The following is a 20,080-nucleotide window of genomic DNA, read 5'->3' on the forward strand; positions in this document are numbered from 1 at the left end:
TGAATCAATGTGAAGAAGACAGAGTATATAGAGTGTGGCACACAAACTGATGGTAGCATTGGTAGAGAAGAGTTGAAGAAAGTGGAGCAATTCAAATACCTTGGCTCCCTCATATGCAGCAATGGAGACAACTTTCCAGATGACCCCACCCGAATCAACGCAGCTGGACGAAATGACACCAGGTGATTGGAGTCCTCTGTGATCATCAGATGCCCCTATGCCTCAGTCAAAGGAATACAGAACGACAGTGCGTCCAGTTGTCCTCCATGGATCGCAGTGCTGGCCAGCAACAGGAGAGCATGGGCAGGTTCTATATGCTATGGAAATGAGAATGTTCTGATGGAACCTTGGACTAACATGATTTGACCATCAAAGAATGATGATATCAAACTATGATTGGGAGTTGTAACAACTGTTGAGAAGCTACAGGAATGTAAAATAAAATGAGATGGTATGGAGAAAGAACACGTCATTCGCAGCAAAGAGAGCTCTGTAACAAGGACAGTCAGCATCTGGAGTCTGAAGGCCAGCTACCACATGGTTGACCAAAGAAAGGGTGGATGGATCACATCAAGGACATGGTACTCCAGGAGATGCCTTCAATTGGTCAAAATGGAAACAAATATGCTAACAAGCAGACCCTGCCATTGTGCAGAAATATCGCTAGGAAGATGATGACCTGAAAAATGCCTTTTCCTGCTCGGTTGGTATATGAAAATTATATAAACATGTTTTGACATAGTTGGGAATTTTTACTTTGGCTATTTTAATCTTTGTAGCATTTTATAAGACTCAGAGCATCTTTTTGCTTTTTAAAGTTATAAATTAACATGTTTATTTACTTTTCCTTGTTGGTTTGGTATGATGCATTTTTCAGAACAGAAATGTTCTGTTCTAATTATCTCTTATCCAAGAATGTAATAATGACTACTAATTATTTCTTGTGTACAATTTATTAATTTTTCAAAGTATCCTCCTGTTCAATACAATATCATTGCATTTAAAATTTATACATATTTCAACTCTATGCAATAACATTATATTGTATTGAACAGGAGGATACTTTGAAAATTTAATTTTTATAAGAGTTAGCTGTCAATACGGATAATATGAAGTTTATATCTTGAGATACTAATTACCATTCATCTAAGAATGTAACACTGATTACTAGTCACTGCCGGTAAGGTGAGAGATCATCAGATCTTAAGTTCCCCATCCTTTGTAAATACAAAGATATTCACAGAATTCCTAGGGCTACCTGAACCTCTAAATTGATAAGTAAATACTGCATGGTGGTGGTCACTTATCGATTTTTTGACATAGCCTACTTTAGGGTTTGATTTCCTGTAAACAAAAATCGCCTGTAACTGCCGAATAGGGTTGGATGCAATATGTCAAAGTTATGAAAAACCATTGAGCATATTAGAGTGATGATGTAATTTCAACAGACAGAGCAGTTTCATTGTGTAAATTTCGTGAAAAAAAAGTGAATCATGAAAAAGAACGCTTTCTAACATAATATATTCCTAGAGCCAAGCATAAACCTGCACCTGCTGCAAGGAGTGGTCAAAAGAGGATTCTGCTCCTATCGAGAGCTGTTGTAACCCTAAAGTAGGCCAATTTGGAACAGAAACTAAGAGGGTAAGGGATGATGTCAAAAAAATGGTAAGTGACCACCACCATGCAGTATTTACTTGTCAATTTAGAGGTTCAGGTAGCCCCTAGGAATTCTGTGAATGTCTGAAGAATTGTTTTGGTGATCAAGTAATTCAATTTGTACTCAGCCTAAAATTTCAGCACCGAGCTCAATAGCTGCAGTCGCTTAAGTGCAGCCAGTATCCAGTAATCGGGAGATAGTGGGTTCGAGTCCCACTGTCGGCAGCCTTGAAGATGGTTTTCCGTGGTTTCCCATTTTCACACCAGGCAAATGCCAGGGCTGTACCATAATTAAGGCCATAGCCGCTTCCTTCCAACTCCTACGTCTTTCCTATCCCATCGTCGCCATAAGACCTATCTGTGTCAGTGCGACGTAAAGCAAAAAAATAAATAAAAAAATCACCAGCACTAACAGTGGAGGGCAATAAAAATAAATCTGAAGAAGACTGAAAATCACTAAATCTCTCTTCAAACTCACTTTACAACACAACTAATTTTAAGTTCTTCTAGGCTGAACCATGTTGTTTGTTTTCTGTACCTTCCATACAGTTTGCTGAGTTACTTGCCGAGTGACACACACTTTCTAGACATTTCAGGAGACTCTGGGGGTCTTACGTCAGCCAGAGAGAGAGGAGGCTATTAAAGGTGAAGTACAATAACCACTCTCTTAGCTGCCTGGGGAGACTGATTACCTCAGTTCGAGCAGGGGTATTTCAGTCATCTTGATAAAGAATACCGTATGTACACGAATAATCCTTGCACCCTCATTTTAGGAAGGATAATTCTGAAAAAATGAAATGAACTAAAATTCCTTCCAGTGAAAGAGTAACATAAGCATAAACAAACATTTCATATTACTCCGAGTTATAGCTACTTTGCCTGAACATATTTGAGATGATAAAAATACATTATCACTGCTATCAAATATATTTGCCATGAAAATTGGCAAGTAGGCCTTCTTACGTGACAGGCATTTCATTAATCTGAACTTGCAATAGGCTCAATTTACTGCAGATCTGAAGATTCTTTGCATCTTGCATCACTAGAATCCTCTCTCAAATCACTTACAAATTCATCACGCTCCATGTCTAAAACACTTCTCACACAAGATTCTTTTTTACTTGGAGAGTAACACGACCAGTGGTGGTCTGCAATTTAAACACTTGAAACAGACACACCTATGAACTCGTTTGTTAGTTTTGTGATACAGTAAAACCTCGTTGATTCAAAGTCGTAGAGAACAAAAATGTGACTTTGAATTATGTGATTTTGAATTAACTGCCAACTTGTAATTCAGAAATGCCAACCCTCGCCGCGTCACAAAATATTCTAAGACCCGTTATTGCATGCAATTAACATTTACTCACTGTTTAAACCTTTCACATGCCATGGAAAAAAAACCTATTTCAAGGTGCATTTACAGTAATCACATGGATAATTCACTTGGATAACTCACTGGCAAACATAACCTCACGCAACGAAAGAAAAAAAAAAGAATCAAAGACGAGGAGATATCTATACTGGCTCCCTTGCGCAAGTGCTTTATTCCTTGGATTACTGTATTGTACGCATTTTAGATGCCTTGTACTTGCACGGAAATTACCCATTGCGCTTAAAACACTGTGCCTTAAACATTCCTATGACGAGGGGAGGGAGTAGGAAGTCTCTCGCTTCCATCTGCACTGCAACACAGTATAGTGACCCTATTTCCTTTAAAACTGTAAGTCCATTTGATCTCAGCAGTTACATCGGCATTGACAATATTGGTGCATATGAATGGATTATAATTATGAAGCATGCTTTTTTGCCAACTGTCAGCATAGCCAGTGCTCGCGGTTTCTGTTTCTCTGCATACTGCCTGCTAGGTGATATTGTGGCATTCCTTAAAACGCTGAATAGTAACGAATTACGATTTCACTCAAACTTAGCAAATATGAAACACACTGTAGACGCACAGGAGCGAATGAAAGTGCGGAAAGCTACCCCTGCACGTTTTGGAAGATGTGTTCTAGCACGACGCTGAGAAAATGTGAATTTAAATTACTCCGTAAAAACTATTTTTTAAATGTAAAGGCAGTTTTGAATTAAAAGTCTGCATTGTTTATCATTTAAATATGATATATGGGGGCAGTTTTCTTCCATCTGCAGTTACACAAAGCATGTCCGACTCGTTGGCTGAACGGTCAGCGTACTGGCCTTCGGTTCAGAGGGTCCCGGGTTCGATTCCCGGCCGGGTACCTTAATTGGTTAATTCCAATGGCACGGGGGCGGGGTGTATGTGTTGTCTTCATCATCATTTCATCCTCATCACGATGCGCAGGTCGCCTACGGGAGTCAACTCGAAAGACCTGCACCTGGGGAGCCGAACATGTCTTCGGACACTCCCGGCACTAAAAGCCATACGCCATTTCATTTCATTTACACAAAGCATAACTGTACACCCAACATCGAAAACTACGTGAACCAGGAGCGTGTTGCCAACCCTGACGCAAATAAAACCTGCACACCAATTTCGTGCCTCATTTAAAAAAAGTATATGCGGGGATTATTCGCGTAAATACGGCTGCAATGTATCTGAAATGTCAGCAAACTGTACGGAAGGTACAGAAAACAATAAAACATGGTTCAACCTGGAAGAAAAACTTAATAACTCAACAGAACGGGGAAACACATCTGATATAAGACTAATTTTTTAGCGCAGTTATGAGTTTTTTTTAAGTTGCTTTATGTCGCACTGACACAAATAAGTCTTATGGTGACAATGGGACAGGAAAGGGCTAGGAGTGGAAAGGAAGCGACTGTAGCCTTAATTAAGGTACAGCCCAGCATCAGCCTGGTGTGAAAAGGGGAAACCAAGGAAAACCATCTTCAGGGCTGCCAACAATAGGGTTCGAACCCACTATCTCCCGAACACTGGATACTGGCCGCTCTTCAGCAACTGCAGCTATTGAGCTCGCTAGTTATCAAAAGACAACAGTTGGACTCAATGAGAAGCTTAAAATGAGTTTTCAGAATTTCACACAATTCATTTCAGCAATTCCCTAGCATGTGAAAAGAGTTATCAAGAATTTGTGCCAAATCCTACCAGTGCTGCCAGTGCTATAAAAATATGATCCCTTCATATATTTTCTTCCACTGAAACCTACATAAATGTGATGATTTTATAAGAAGTTGCTTTCCCATGTGAAGGAAAAAATTTTACTTCCAAAATATTGTCAAGGACTTCACCTCTACATCAGAAGAGAGCAAAAGATACATACTTTGACATACTGTAATCCTCAAGCAGTAAGACAGGACACACAATGAGTAGTAAAAATACACATGATGGTGTATTAGTATACCTTAGACTTCAACTTACTTGAAAGGTCACAAGGAGCAAGCATATGGTAATTGAAATTCCTCTTCACCAATATACCAGAGAGCCTGTGTCCAGGTTTAGGCTTCTCCATAGCTAAAGTGCCCATAACCTTAGCTGTTTTCTCTCCTCTAAAATATAACTCCACAGCTACAGTATTACGGGGATTATGGAGTTCTATTTTGGTATTGGGATCATCTTCATACTCTCGAATGAGGGCAGCTTTCAGTCGACTCATTTCATTTTGTTCTCCATGGACCAAAACCTACACATTTAATAACTTGATGAAGCACACTACATTCAGAATAGTGATAGAGAAAAAAAGAACAAATGTAGCTGACTAAGAAATACAATTTCTCTGTAATACACCATGCTTGTGCAAATTCACAAAGAATTAACATTTATAGCATTTCTAGCTGCATACTACAGCACATATTTAAAAAAATGGTCAACCATTTATGATAACTGATGACAATTTTACTTCTATCATTAATATGAATGCGTGAATGAAGTTTGCCAACTCAATTTGAAAGAAAATGACTAAATTATGCATTGAAGCCTTCAAATTTTAAACATTAATTTTAATGTACACAAAGTTAAATTTAAAGCTTGACACACATACTTTTATAATACAATATGTAATTTAGTATTAAAAACGAGCAAGCAAGTTTCCTTTCCTGGTATTTCAAACATATTTATTAACAGATCCCAAATCCTTAGTTTGGTAATATTTGGTCCCACTTCAGGAAGGAATACATACACATCAACTTCTTAGAAATATTTTTCTTCAATGTGAATAACTAAAATACTTGGTAGCTGAATTCTACAGAGTGATTTACAAGTCACTCCCAATTTTAAAATGACTGCAACTTCTATGTTAATTAACTGATTTGGATGAAACTGAGGCACTGCACACTCACTATCTTGAGGTTTTGGATGATATGTCTTAAATTAAAGTACAACACACTGCTTGAATTTAGATATCTATTATTTTGTCTAATGAATTTAGATATCTATTATTTTGTTTAATACTATGGTGATTATATATTATTTGGCTATTGGTGTTATTTGTTCGGAATGCTATTTCATAGTTGTGTTTTATTGAAGATATTGGTGATTTGATAAATATTATTATTATTATTATTAAAGGTGAAAGTTGCAAAGTTCTTATTGTCTTTTGTAAGTTCTGCTTGTGGCTCTTTTGTTAATTATTTTATTTATGTAATTTATAGTGTATCCATTATCGGTAGCTATTTTATAAATAATATTTATTTATTTTTTTGAGGTCTTACTGTGACATAGATATATCATAGACTCTATTAATCATATTGAGGAAAGTAGAAGCAATGCTGGGCAGATAAGCAGAATAAACAGTACAACCTTCAAAGAAAAAGTGTACATGGAAGACTCAAGTGGTCCAATGTGGCCATAAAATTATTAATAATAATAATTAGCAGTTTGAGTTGGTTTTCTATAAAGTTTGTATGTCAAGTGATCTTTGTTCCCTTCTACTGTAAGTTCTAAAATATTTTGTTTTTGATCATATTCTACTTCTAATGTAAATTTTATGTAACAATCTATTTCATTTAGTTGATCTAGTATTCTAGAGCTGTTGTTGACAACATAATAAGTTACATACATTGAAAGGTGGAAAGTTCTCAATTTTAATTAGATAGCGTCAATGCGGATACCTAATAATAAAGTTTATGAGGTGAAATCTTGGGTGGAAAATGAGGGTTAAAATGCATTTTCTCCACAGGCATATTGATTACTTCCCTGCAAATCTTGGTGCAGTGAGTGAAGAACAAAGTGAGCAGTTTTATAAAGGCATTAAAACATCAGATACCCGCTATCAAGGCCATTGAGATGTGTCAATGATGGCTGGTTTTGACCACTGCTGGTGTTTGAAAAGAGACACTAGTAAAGGATATACCAGATCTTCAAAAATTAAATGGCAAGAGCTTGGAAATTCATATTTACTGAAACATAGCTCTTGTTTTTCAATACATTCATTGGGTATTTAAGTTAAAATTTAAACCCACAGAAAAAAAGTTTTGTCCTAGTTATAAGTACATTATTAGATTTGATTTTGTTTAAAAACCTAGCATAATAGAGTAACACCTAGATTTGAATTTGGAGCATTCATACTATATATATCCAGACGGAAAAATAAAAAACAGCAAGTTCTTTTTTGTCGACCAGCGATTTATACAGTTAAAGAACAATAACAAAATAAAAGTGATAACTTCAAGAAGGCTTGAACTCACAACCTTTGAATCATTAAGGAAGCTCTTTTCTGCTGTTCCACAAGAAGCAGATATCAAATGACTCCTCCTTAAACACGATAATTTAGAAACTGCTTTAACTGTGTATCTACAGGTGCATACATTAATTTATTTCATTACAGGATGGTATAATGCAATAATAGAAGAAGAAACTAACACTAATATTATGCAGCTACTGTACATTGTTCCAAACCTAACATTTATATTATGTATATTGCAAAAGAACAATAACAAAATAAAAATTAAACTCCAAGAAGGCTTGAACTCGCAACCTTTGAATCATTAAGTGAGCATTTTACCGGTGTTCCATGAGAAGCAGGTACTGAATGACTCCTCCTGAAACACCATAGTTCAGCACAGTTCACAGTGCTTCCACTGAACATCTACAAGTGCATGCATTGTTTAACAGCACCAGGATGTGAAGTGGGACCTAAAATATATTCACACTTCCAGTGGCCACTTCCATTATTTTTTTTGGTTTTGTTTTGATAGCCGTACATACTTTTGTCACCTCACTGAGAAGCTAGAGATAATGTGACTGAATTATCACACCCACATGAAAGAAAAGCCAGGTACAGCAATTTATAGCATTAGTAAATTTAACTCCAGGTCATCTGGCTCCTACATGCCTTTTTCACCAGTAGTGAACTCCTGAGGGAAAGAAAGAGTGAGGATGGAGTTTGAAACCAATATATTAATGTAATTAACATCACACATCATTCAACAAATCACATGACATAGAATACTAACAACATGAGGTGGCTTCAGAATCCGGATAAATTCACTTGTCTGCTGGTAATCTGTGTGCGCAGAAAAGGAGATGTAATCTACTGACATCTTAAGTGGCAACTTTTGACCAGACATTGTGGTGATCTCTTCTGGTTCTGACAAAATAGTTTTGGCTAGAGTCCCTTCTACACAGTAGCCTGCTATGATCACTCCATTTTTACTGTCTGTGCACCAAGATTCAAACAGTTCCCGAGAGAGACCACTCTGCATCATTCCTGGAGAAGCCATCACAACACATGGACCAATGTCTTCAAAATGATCAATACCCTGTAAAAATCCATGTATGATTAAGAGAACAAGAACAAAGAAACTATAGTTATATAACAAAGGGAGTTATGTTCAAGATACCTTCAAATTTGAAATATGCCTAAATACAAAGGGATTATTGATAGCTATCTGACGCCGAATTTTATCATTCATAGCATTCACATAAGTCTGATACACTGCCATACATTTCTTGGCCAAAGATGAAGCATAATATATAGGAATATCATGCAATTCTGGATGCTGACTCCAATATTCATCTGAAACAGAGAAAATGGATGAATGAAACAAACATCTTTTTTCAGACTGATTCCAAAGCAAAATAAAGACCAAGAGAATTACAATTTATTAAGTTTAAAATTATTTTCATCAAGCAAAAATGAAATTCTTCAAAATAGTCACAGAACAATAGTTAGGGTAGATTTAAAAAATATTTTTTACAAAATTGTATTCTTTTACAATTTGCTTTACATTGCACCGACACAACCTGATACAGTATCAAATGCTACTGTAAAGGGTTGCAAGAAATCCAAGGACACATAAGCATTGTATTTTGTACCAATGCCAATGGAAGTGATAAAAGAAAGGTGATAGTGACCGCTAACTCTGGTAACTGTATAAAATTTGCATGTAACATCTGTCATGGTATTGTATGAATACAAAACACCTAGATCAATTAAGTGAATCAATACTATTCCAGAAAATCCCTGTACAGTATATCACTAGGCAGCAAAAGTCATTCAGATGAATGTTTTAAAATGTGATCTTGATTTTATGCCACCCACTTTATTGCGCCAACTACACTCTGAACAAACAATGGCATTATATAACGAGGGATAATTGTAATTCAAATATATCCGTTCTGGTTTACCTGGAAATTGTAAAGCAGAAAACTATCATGGTGGTCTTCTGAAAACATGCCAAGCTATGGGTTGCAAAATGTCTTTAAAACTTCACTTGTTGGACTCTCACTTAAGACTTCTTCCCAGAAAATCTTGCAGCTGTCAGTGATTAAACATGGCAAGATTTCTATGATGGAAAAGAGGTATCAAGGCAAATGGAGTCCCAGTATGCTGGCTGACTACTGATGGAACTTTAAGAGACACGTATGGCCAAAAATCATAATACACACTTTTTAGGGAACCCCAAATGAGGTATATATTTATCATTCAGTGTTATGTTAGCAGTGATTCTACAAATTTTTAAACATGTCCCACAAAAAAGAAGAAAAACCCTGCCCAATGGAAAAAAAAAAAATCTGATACCATATTCAAGGACAGCATGAAAAACACAGATTCAGTTAATTTAGTTCTTGTAAAAGAAAAGGTTTTATTCTATAGACAGGTGATATCTATCAACAAGGCCTCTCTATAAGTATTAACGCGCTGCACACCTGATGAATATGGGAAGCATAAATGAACTTGTCGAGGTCTCAGAAGAAATGGATGTACAATAGGAGAATTGGGATTAACGAAGAGAGAGATTATCTGTTTGAAGATAGCAGTGTATGAAGATGTGGAGACAATTCTTGTCCTTTTATGTTTTCATATCTGTTCTTGTCTCCATCTCTATTGTTCCCTCTTGCAATACTCACCTATCATTGTGTTTATCTGAAGTGTTCCTTTTCATGTTCCTATCTTTCTGTATATATATACCAGATGAATCAGCTACCCTTTTCTCTACAGTTTTATGCAACCCACAGTTTAAAATCTAATATGGAAACGTCTCCTCTGTTGTCTGATAAGTTTTTGTGTAGGTATATGGCTTGGTGCTGGAAAAATAAATATATGCATTTATTTCAGTCCTACATGAGCTGCGATAATTAAGACCAATGGTAATTATGATCACATATTACATTCAACATACACAATTTATTGCAATGCAATATGCACAGTACAGACGCCTGGCTATTGTCAAGATCATGCACTATGGCTCATGAGCTGGTGAGGGTTGTTCTCAACTGCATTACACACAGCTTCTTTGTTATCATTGGGCATTACTAGCACTTCCCGAGAAGGTCCCTTCCAAAGGACATAATTCCATGCAGATGTGTTTCAACCCTTTAAAATATATCCAAAGCCAGTAGTCTTTGTCCAGGAAATAGTTCTTGGTATAAGCATCATGCTTCTCATGCATTACATCTCACTTATCCGTAAAGTAATATTATTTTCACGTTCTCGTCACCTTACACATAGTAGTTGCCTGCACAAGAACTGTAAATCAAATTTATAGACACTATTCTCGTCTTTTCCCAGCCTTACATCATCAAAAAGCTTCAATGTGTAAGTGTGATACCAGACCATGAGCAAAAATAGAATGCAATGTACAGACAGATTTGCCTTGATGCAATGACCATAGTGTGTTAATTATGCCCCTCTTAAGGTGACACTCCAGAGATAAGAAGATATTTTTACCTAATACATTGTGCCCTTCAAATCTGGTAAATAATTTATTGTACCCGATGCATTTACTGGACGTATTAAAAATGGCGCCTACGGAAGGTAGAGGCCAGCCTAGGCAAAGAAATGTGTAATAGGGTATCGACATTGATGTATGCTAGAAGGCCATGACTAACTTAAACCTACCAATATGAAGGCGGTGTACAATGGTGTAGAATCGATAGAATTGTTTTTAAAAAAATAAGAAGGATCAAACAGATTATTATAAAAACTGACCTAAAAGAATTGACGTGGTAAGGACAAGATATCCCGAACATCGCTCTCAAAAATAAGCATTTTCAATATCTAACGTGAAATTTTAAGCTGAGAGGACAGAAATATTGAACGAAACGAAGAGATAAACGTTGAAATACCGTAAAGAGGGAATAAAAATCCAGAAGCTTTGAAAAGTCCATCCAAATACTTAGACGCAAAGTTGTTTGGAAACAAGAAGTTGATTGAGACGTGAGAGCTCGAGGTTGAGCTATATTACGTGGAGAATAATCACAAGGACAACCTAAATAAAGAAGCAATCACTATAAAAAATATATCTATAATACGCAGAACCATGATGAATTCATATTTTCCAGAATCGATGCATATTGTCTACTGTGTTCCTGAACAGATGATGGCTTGCTAAATCGGCATAGACCAACCTGGAGGGAGATGTCATCCTGGCTGTTAAAACCACCCGACCCGTGTGGAGGAGGTCACTCTACCTGAGATACCAGTGGTGGAGATCCTGCCCAGTTCCCGATCCAAGGCCTGCGACCAGACCGAAGAGCAACTAAGGCCCGAGATATTGAATGGCGAGCTAAGTAATAGTATTAAGTAGTATAATTTCTTATGTAGAGTATTACCAGTATATGCAATAGATCTGAATAGCCTAAGCGTGAGATAATTAAGTGTGCAGTGAATATAAGAAAGTGCAGTGTGAAATATTTAAGACGATATCTTGTTACAGAATGGTAACGTGTTTACTACATTATTTTATCCAAGGATGAAGGAATACGATTTAAAAATGTGACATAGTGTAACAGCTGTTTTCAAAGAATCCCGGTTAGTTAGAAAGATCCATGAATGATATAATACCAACCAAACCCACTTACGTCACAGAGGGATGCATGTTTGAATTGGTTAAATTACCATACTCTTTGCTGTGTGAATATATTGAAAGAATAGATACTGAATTTGGGGTTATATGTTGAATTGTATGACAAAATGCGTTTTGAGGAACGAATTCTGCGCTATTGAAGAGATACGTATCGTTGTGTTTAATTAATATTGGAGGTTAAACGCGGTAGTTATAGATGTTAAATGAATTAAATATGGGTTGAATTGAAGGTTAATAATGAGATAATGGGAGTGTATATGGTATTTTAAATGATATTGCGCAGATTAACAGGGAGTAAAACGTATATGATTTATATAATGTGCGAGGTAGGAGCACATGTAAAGCGACTACGGAATATAAGTATGCCCCAGGAAGGAACTATAGCAAGGTATGGACAATAAAATTACGCACATTTTAATGAAGTGTGAAAGTGGTTTGACAATAATAACAACCGGTGATGGGTAAATGAATACATGATTGTATCATATTCTGAATGAATGGTAATTGCGTGGAAGATCAAACTTGTATGCAACTAGTATGATAATGTAGTGTTGAAATATCTTTGTGTAGGCATTTGCACATCTATATATGAAAAATGCTTATTGGCTATGTGTATATTGAACTGGAATACGTTACATAAGAAATTATCTAGCTAGAGTAGGGAAATTATTTGAGATTTACGTAAGATATCATCGATGTTTTGTTAATCTGAAATATTATTAGAGCGAATACTTAGTTAGGAGCCGTAATTTAAGTGGCAATCGGACCGAGAAACTTAGTGCGTCATTCAATATTTCATTTTCTTCACTGTAGTCTGCACCAACGAACTCAGATAATTTTCAATGTAACTTAGGTCACTGATATTTGTATTCAGGACACTTTATTCAAATTCAGTTCATTTCCGCGATAACTTGAACAATGTTATGGTTGTATTTTTGATGAGGGTATATAATTAACACCGTGAGTGTTGGAATAACTTATTCATATACCAAATTTTGACCGTGGTTTGAAGACTTTGATGTAATATATACTTAAGTGACCAAATGTAAATTTTAATAGGAAGATGAAACAAAGCAACAATTCATTTCAGGAATACGCGACCCAGTATGTTAAGATATGTAAACTTAGTTTAGGAGTAAGGCAGCGCTGACCTAGAATATTTGATTCAGTAATTAAAATATTTATTTATTAGGTTGATAATTGGAAGATTATGAGCAATATTTGACATTAACCATTTCTTTCGCGAATCTTGATAGTTTAATAAATGTGTTTCTTGATTAATTTTTATAGAATGGAATGAGTTTTCATTTATAATGGTAGTCAGTAGTTGTACTTAGTGAGTAAAGTTCTCGTTATGCGGATATGTTTTTTCTTGAAAGGTTGACTGAAGTTTACGTTCACAAAATCTACTACTGAGCGTTGAATTACGTAATTCTGAACCGCGTATGATACCGTTACTTTCTCTTTGAACACACGTTAAACCAAAACATAGAAAAATTAACCATTTTTCTGGAGGCATGAATACCCTGAGATATATAACTGACTAGTTGGGAAATACTGTGGTTACCCTGACCCGCAGGGTGCAGTATAAAATTTCCGCTCCAACGTGGGGCGATTAAAGAGAAAGATACCGGGGAAAGAAACGTATCAGTCACCAAAAATAAGCCAGTATAAATTGTCGCCCAACAGTGAGGCAATTGAAGAGAAAGACACCGCGGGAACGATTATTTAATTGAGAGTTAGACCCGAGAAAATAGCCCGATAACTTACTGCTAAACCAACATGGGGGTCTGAAGAGAAAGGTAGTAGTTGATAAAGAGATAGATGGAGAAAGGTACCGAAGACTGCAATGTAATGGGCATCCAAAAATAAGCCAGTTATTTTTGACACTCTGAGCTGAGGTCAAAAGAGAATGATATTGCGGAACGTTGTGGGAAGCAAAAGAGCCCAACATGCGGTTGGTGAAGGAGATACTTGGAGATTTGTCAAGAAAATAGGCTCGGACGAGAAACTGATAATTAAGTATTGAGAAAATGATGTTTAAGTATGAATATTTTCCAGAAGTAGATTGTTAGATGGAGTGATAAGAGGATATTTTATCCTTTTTATTGAAATAATTGTAGGTCTTCATATTTCATTTTTTATTTTAAAATATGATTGAATTTATTCTTGATATTTGGATTAATAGTTAGTAAGTAAGTAAATGATGAATACCACATGGTGGGTAATTATTTTTCTCTTTTTGGGAAACTATTTCTGAAATGAATTCAAAGGAAAATGATCTGATTTCGTTGGGAAGTTGCTCATACTTTAACTGGTAGGATGATATCGATCTTCAGTAAGGTCTATATTTTAAATAATTTGAGAAACTAAGTTAATATTTAGTATATAAAACTTGATTGCTAGCTTTAAGGGTATTTTAGATTTAGAAATTGAAAAATATTTCATATATTTATTGACACTGTGTGATATTAGAGAACTTGGAAAATTAGAGTTGGTTAGGAAATTAGAGAATTATTCGAAATATTACTGAAATTGACGAGATAATGGCAACTCAGGGAAGAGTGCAAACCAGAAGGGAACAAGAAGAAGAAATGAAAAGAGCACAGGAAAAGCACGAAGGAATGCCGTGGTGGTTCCTAGAATATATAAAGAAACAAGAAGAAGAGAGACAGAAAGAAAAACAAGAACGAGAGGACGAAAAGAAGAAAGAAAAACAAGAACGAGAGGACAAAAAGAAGAAAGAAAAACAAGAACGAGAGGACGAAAAGAAGAAAGCAAAACAAGAACGAGAGGACGAAAAGAGGAAAGAAAAACAAGAACGTGATGAGAAAGAAGAGAAACAAGAAGAAGAGAAGCATAGGAGACGGGCAGAGAAAGAACAAAAACGTGAAGAGAGGAAAAAGGAACAACAAGAACTCTTAAAGGAGTTCCGGAGAGAACAAGAAGAGAAACTGGAGGAGTGGCAACAAAAACAACGTGAAGAAAGAAGAAAGAAGCAGGAAGAGTGGCAACAAAAGCAACGTGAAGAAAGGAAAGAGGAACAGCAAAAATTGTTGCAAGAGCTGAATAGAAAGCAAGAGGATAAACAGAGAGAGTTGACAGAAGAAATCAGAAAGAAACAGGAGGAAATAAAGGAAGACAACACAAGAACTCGATTGGAAATACAGAATAGGCTAGCCGAAATGACTCAGAGTATGGAGAATAGAAACAAGCAGATACACGAAGAAATGGACAGAATTAAAGGACAGGTTACAGAAAGCCAGGAAATCATCAAGAAGTTGAAGGATGAGGAGATTAGCAAACTGACCAGCGATTTCCGTGAACTAAAAGTCAGTAATGAGAAGAAATGGGACGAATTGAGTGAAATAACAAGCGGCATGGAAGGATTGAAGGTCAGACATCAAGAATTGGAGGAGAAACTCGATCAGGCTGCTGGCACGGTGGCCGATAAAATTAATGAGTTAAAAGAGAAGATCGAGAGCGATAAGAATGAGGCGGACCAGAAGATGGAGAAGACGGAAGAGGAGTTAAGGCAGATTAGGAAGGAGATGCAAGAAATTAAGATAGAAAACCAGACAACGAAATCCGTTATTTCAAATTATAGTGAACGGCAAAAAGCGATAGAGATTCAGATTAATGAGAGGGAGACTACACCGTCAAGAACACTGGATCCAAGTAGGCAGAGCATAGATTTGGTAAATGGAAGCAGTCAAAATGAAAGTCCAACCATAATAAACGTCATAAAAACTTACGACGACCGCCCAAAGCATTTTGACAACACATCAAAAATCTCACCTAAGCAATTTCTCAGAGATATTGAGGAACATTTTCGCGAAGGTAGAATTCAAGAGGATAAGAAGCTGCGCGTGATAGAAAAACATCTAGACGGAAACCCGAACATCTGGTTCCAAGCTTTTAAATATAATTTCCACAGCTATGAGGAATTTAAGGCAGCGTTCCTAAGAAAGTTTTGGAGTCCAGAAATTCAACAACAACTAAGAATCGAACTTTACGCAAGAAAATTTTCGTCAATGGGTCAAACCCGATACAGTGACTACTTCTCTTTTCAATTTCGCCGATTTCAGGACTTAGACTCAGCTCCAAGCGAGCTAGAGGCCATAAAAACTATTCAAAGACAATTCCCACCGGAGGTGCAGAGGTTATTAGCAACCTCAGATGTTGAAACCGCAGTCGATATGGAGAGGAAGCTAAGGCAGATCAATATGACATCCTCATATCCATTGAATAGAAATATACGGAATACGGCCCAAGAAGAAGTAATAAATACCATTAGTCCCGAGGAAACAAACCATAGGGAAAATCACAAGTCAAAGAATAGGCCAGAGGACCATGACGAACAAAGAGAGAAGGGCAGAAAGAGATGTTGTTGCCAATGCAGTGGAAATTCTAATGGGGAATATGGACAGAGTAATAGTAGACATAACCCATATTATACAAGTAATCCAAGGTTTCGAGGCAGTAGGAACCAACAGCATTTTAGAAACAGAACATGGTTTAATAATCAGAAAGGACAGAATAATTATCGTAGGAACGAAGAAAACCGAAGGTATATACAACAACTACAAGAGGAAAGACGAAATAAGAACAGATGGGAAGAAGCAATAAAAGATAAAGATATAAATGGAGACATCGAGGGAGCGGAGAGCCTCGAATTGCAATCATATAAACGAAGGAAAGCAGAAGAGGGGAGACTCAATCCAAATACTCCTGAATTCGTAGGAAATTCGGAGCTACCTGAGAAAAAAAAACAACTCCGATTTCCAACTGAGAAGTGAGGAAATATCAAGTAGCGAAAGAAATGGTAAATTCGACAAAATTCGTAGTTGGATAATTGCGCAAGTAGACCACTGGGATATTCGACCTGATGACCTGCTTAACGAAAATGATCATGGCAAAGAAAGAACAAAATTTAGTTTACCCGTAATTGTAGTAACAGTGGCCGACATAAAGTTGCATTGCTTGGTGGACTCTGGAGCAAGTATTAGTGTAATGGCATTAGCATTTTTCCAAGAGCTTACTAAAAGAATCTACATACCGACAATCCCTGTATCAGGAATTAAAATAAGAGGAATAATCCCAGATAAATCTGTTGACTGCAAGCTGCAAGCGTATGTTACAGTCATGATAGGAAGGCACAGATTTGAACATCCATTCATGATTATGAAGAGGATAAAATATATCATCTTTGGTATAGATTTCATGTTAACGACACGAATGACCATTGATATGGAAAGACGAGAAGTCCGGTTCCCAGTAACAGAAAGTGGTGGAACGCAATCTATAGAAACCATACAACTTAATAACCTTACGGACGAAAGGGAACACTTGAAGATTTTGGTGGAGAAAATTGATCCTGAAATCATGGAAGGCCAAGGTCAAAATAAAGACGTATATGAACAAGAGATAGATTTAGAACTAATTGAAAAGCTCGAAGAGATAATGGCTATCGAAGAGGAGGAGGAAGAGAAAACTGAAATTTGGAAAACTATGGCCGAAACTACAATATCATCCAAAGAAAAGCGGAAGATCTATGAAATTTTGAAGAGACATATCGAAGTTTTCGACAATAAACCGGGTCAAATACCCAACTTTAAATACAAAATATTAGTCAAGGACTGGACGCCATATAAGGGAAAGTTATACGATGTACCAGAAAGGTATTTAACAGAAGTAAGAAAAATTATTCAGGAAATGATGGCTGACGGAATAATAGTAAAGACAACCACACCTTACTTAAATCCGCTGGTAACAGTAAAGAAAAACAACGGAAAACTCAGGCCGTGTGTGGATGCTAGGGTCCTCAATGAAAGACTTATCCCAGAGTACAATAAGGTCCCAAGGATTAAGGATATAATAAAAAAATTTAGAGGTCTGCAGTACTTCTCAAGCTTAGATTGTACATCGTCCTTCCATCACATCGTACTGGAAGAAAAGTCAAGGATACTAACAGGGTTTATGTTTGATAACCAAACGTACGCCTACTGCAGATTACCATTTGGTTTGAAGAATAGTTCTGCTGTTTTGATAAGGGCCTTAGATAAGAACCTAACAGATGAAGTAAAAGGATTTGTCAACTGTTATGTCGATGATCTAGTATTTGGCAGTACAACTTTCGAAGAACACTGTGAAAAATTAGAAAAATTGTTGAGTAATCTGCAGAAAACCGGATTTAAAATTAACCTAGCGAAATCAAAATTCTGCCAAAATCAAGTGCTTTTCCTTGGACATATAATAGACGGCGAAGGAGTTAAGCCAAACCCGGTAAAGATCAAAGCAATTTGTGATTTCCCACGTCCTTCTGAAGTGAAGCACATAAGACAATTCCTAGGTATGACTGGATTCTTTTCAGACCACTGTAGAGGTTATACAGAGATAGCTGCACCGCTCCAGGAACTCTTAAAGGCAAATAACCGCTGGAAATGGAACAAGGAAGCCGAAAACGCATTCATAAGAATGAAAGAATTGCTTAGGCAAAGCATCAAACTAGGGTACCCTGATTTCGAAAAAGATTTTATTGTCCAGGCAGACGCGTCAAATATTGGTGTTGGAGCATGTTTATACCAAGAGGAAGAGGAGAATAAGAAACGAACGTACTTAGCCTTTACGAGCAGAAAACTGCGAAAACACGAGCTACATTATACAACGACGGAGCTCGAACTCCTTGCCATAATACATGCACTGCAGCAATGGAGACGAATTATTTACGGATACCCCGTGATCATCAGTACGGATCATAAGGCATTAACCTTTGGGTTAAAAGCAATGATGACCAGCGAAAGAGTAGTAAGGTGGATGCTTTACACACAGCAATTTAACTTCAAAATTGAACACTGCAGCGGGAAAGAAAATGTATTAGCCGATGCATTAAGCAGAAATCCAGCAGACCATGAAGAGAATATTTTACAGTTAACGTTGGATAGTCAAGACGAGGAGTTGCTATCAAAACTGGAAGACCTTGCTGAATATCAGAAAATGGATGAAAAGTTAAAGATCATCATTGACAAGTTAATGGCTGATGAGAGGGAACCATTGATAGAAAATAAATATGAGATGTTGAGCGGCATATTAACGAAGGTCGTGGATAAGACCACGCACAAGAAAAGAATAATAGTACCACGAGCACTGCAATGTGAATTAATTTGGCACGTGCATAAAGTAACAGGACATGCAGGAATTGATAAAGTCATTGGAATGCTATCAGAAAAATTCACATGGACAGGGCTGAGGAAATCAGTCAGAAGCACAATTAAAACCTGTGATATTTGTCAGCGGGTTAAACATAACAATTTTATCACTAGTAACCAACCTATCGCCATATTGCCATCTAAAGTAAGAGAAATATATGCAATTGATATTTTTGGAAAGTTACCGACAGCCAAAAAGGGAAACAAATACATATTGGTAGTAATTAACATCTTTTCAAAGTATATATCGCTACAGCCAATACAACGTGCAAATACAAAGCAAGTTCTACACAGACTAGTGGAGAAGGTATTTCCTAAAATGGGCAAGCCCGAAAGAATATTGTCAGACAGGGGAACACAATTCACATCTATGCTGTTCCGAGAAAAGATGAAAAGTATGGGCATAAAACACACATTATGTTCAGTTCGGCATCCGTCGGCAAATCCAGTGGAGCGATACATGAAGGAAATAGCAAAATTCTGTAGGATATACTGCAATCATTGTCACTGGAAATGGATTGATGTAATAGAGATAATAGAGGAATGCCTAAATAACACCATAAATGAATCAATTGCTCAGGTCCCAAACCTGGTACATCACAATAGAGAATCACGAAGAACATGGGACAATATAATAAACATACCACTTGAAGAGAAACCAGACATCCAGCAGATCAATAAAATGGTCCAAGAGAGGCTAAAACAACAGTCTGAGAAGAGACTAAGAAGATTACGAAAGACAAGATTTCACGCACCATTTAAGAAAAACGATCTCGTTTTGATTAAAAAGGCACCAGTAACGAACGCACCAGCCAAAATATGCACTAAGTTCAATCATTTATATGAAGGACCGTATAGAATTGAGCAAGCTTATGGAAATAACGCATATCTTATTATAAGCATGGACGGATAATACAAAAACATTCACAATGCATGTAACATGAAGCTATATTTCCCAGAAAACAAGGCTG

General features: G+C 36.7%; 1 protein-coding gene across 1 annotated transcript in view; it reads right to left on the reverse strand.

The window, feature by feature from the left end:
* Cpsf73 (cleavage and polyadenylation specificity factor 73) overlaps nt 1–20,080 on the reverse strand; it is a 139,998-nt gene that overhangs the window by 52,764 nt on the left and 67,154 nt on the right. The window contains exons 8-10 of the mRNA XM_067145569.2: nt 8,434–8,609; nt 8,047–8,352; nt 5,015–5,276 (exon numbers count right to left, since the gene is read on the reverse strand). Of these exons, the coding sequence (XP_067001670.2) occupies nt 5,015–5,276; nt 8,047–8,352; nt 8,434–8,609 (744 nt within the window). The remainder of the gene's footprint in view (nt 1–5,014; nt 5,277–8,046; nt 8,353–8,433; nt 8,610–20,080) is intronic.

Source organism: Anabrus simplex, chromosome 4, assembly GCF_040414725.1.
Source record: "Anabrus simplex isolate iqAnaSimp1 chromosome 4, ASM4041472v1, whole genome shotgun sequence".
Classification (NCBI taxonomy): domain Eukaryota; kingdom Metazoa; phylum Arthropoda; class Insecta; order Orthoptera; family Tettigoniidae; genus Anabrus; species Anabrus simplex.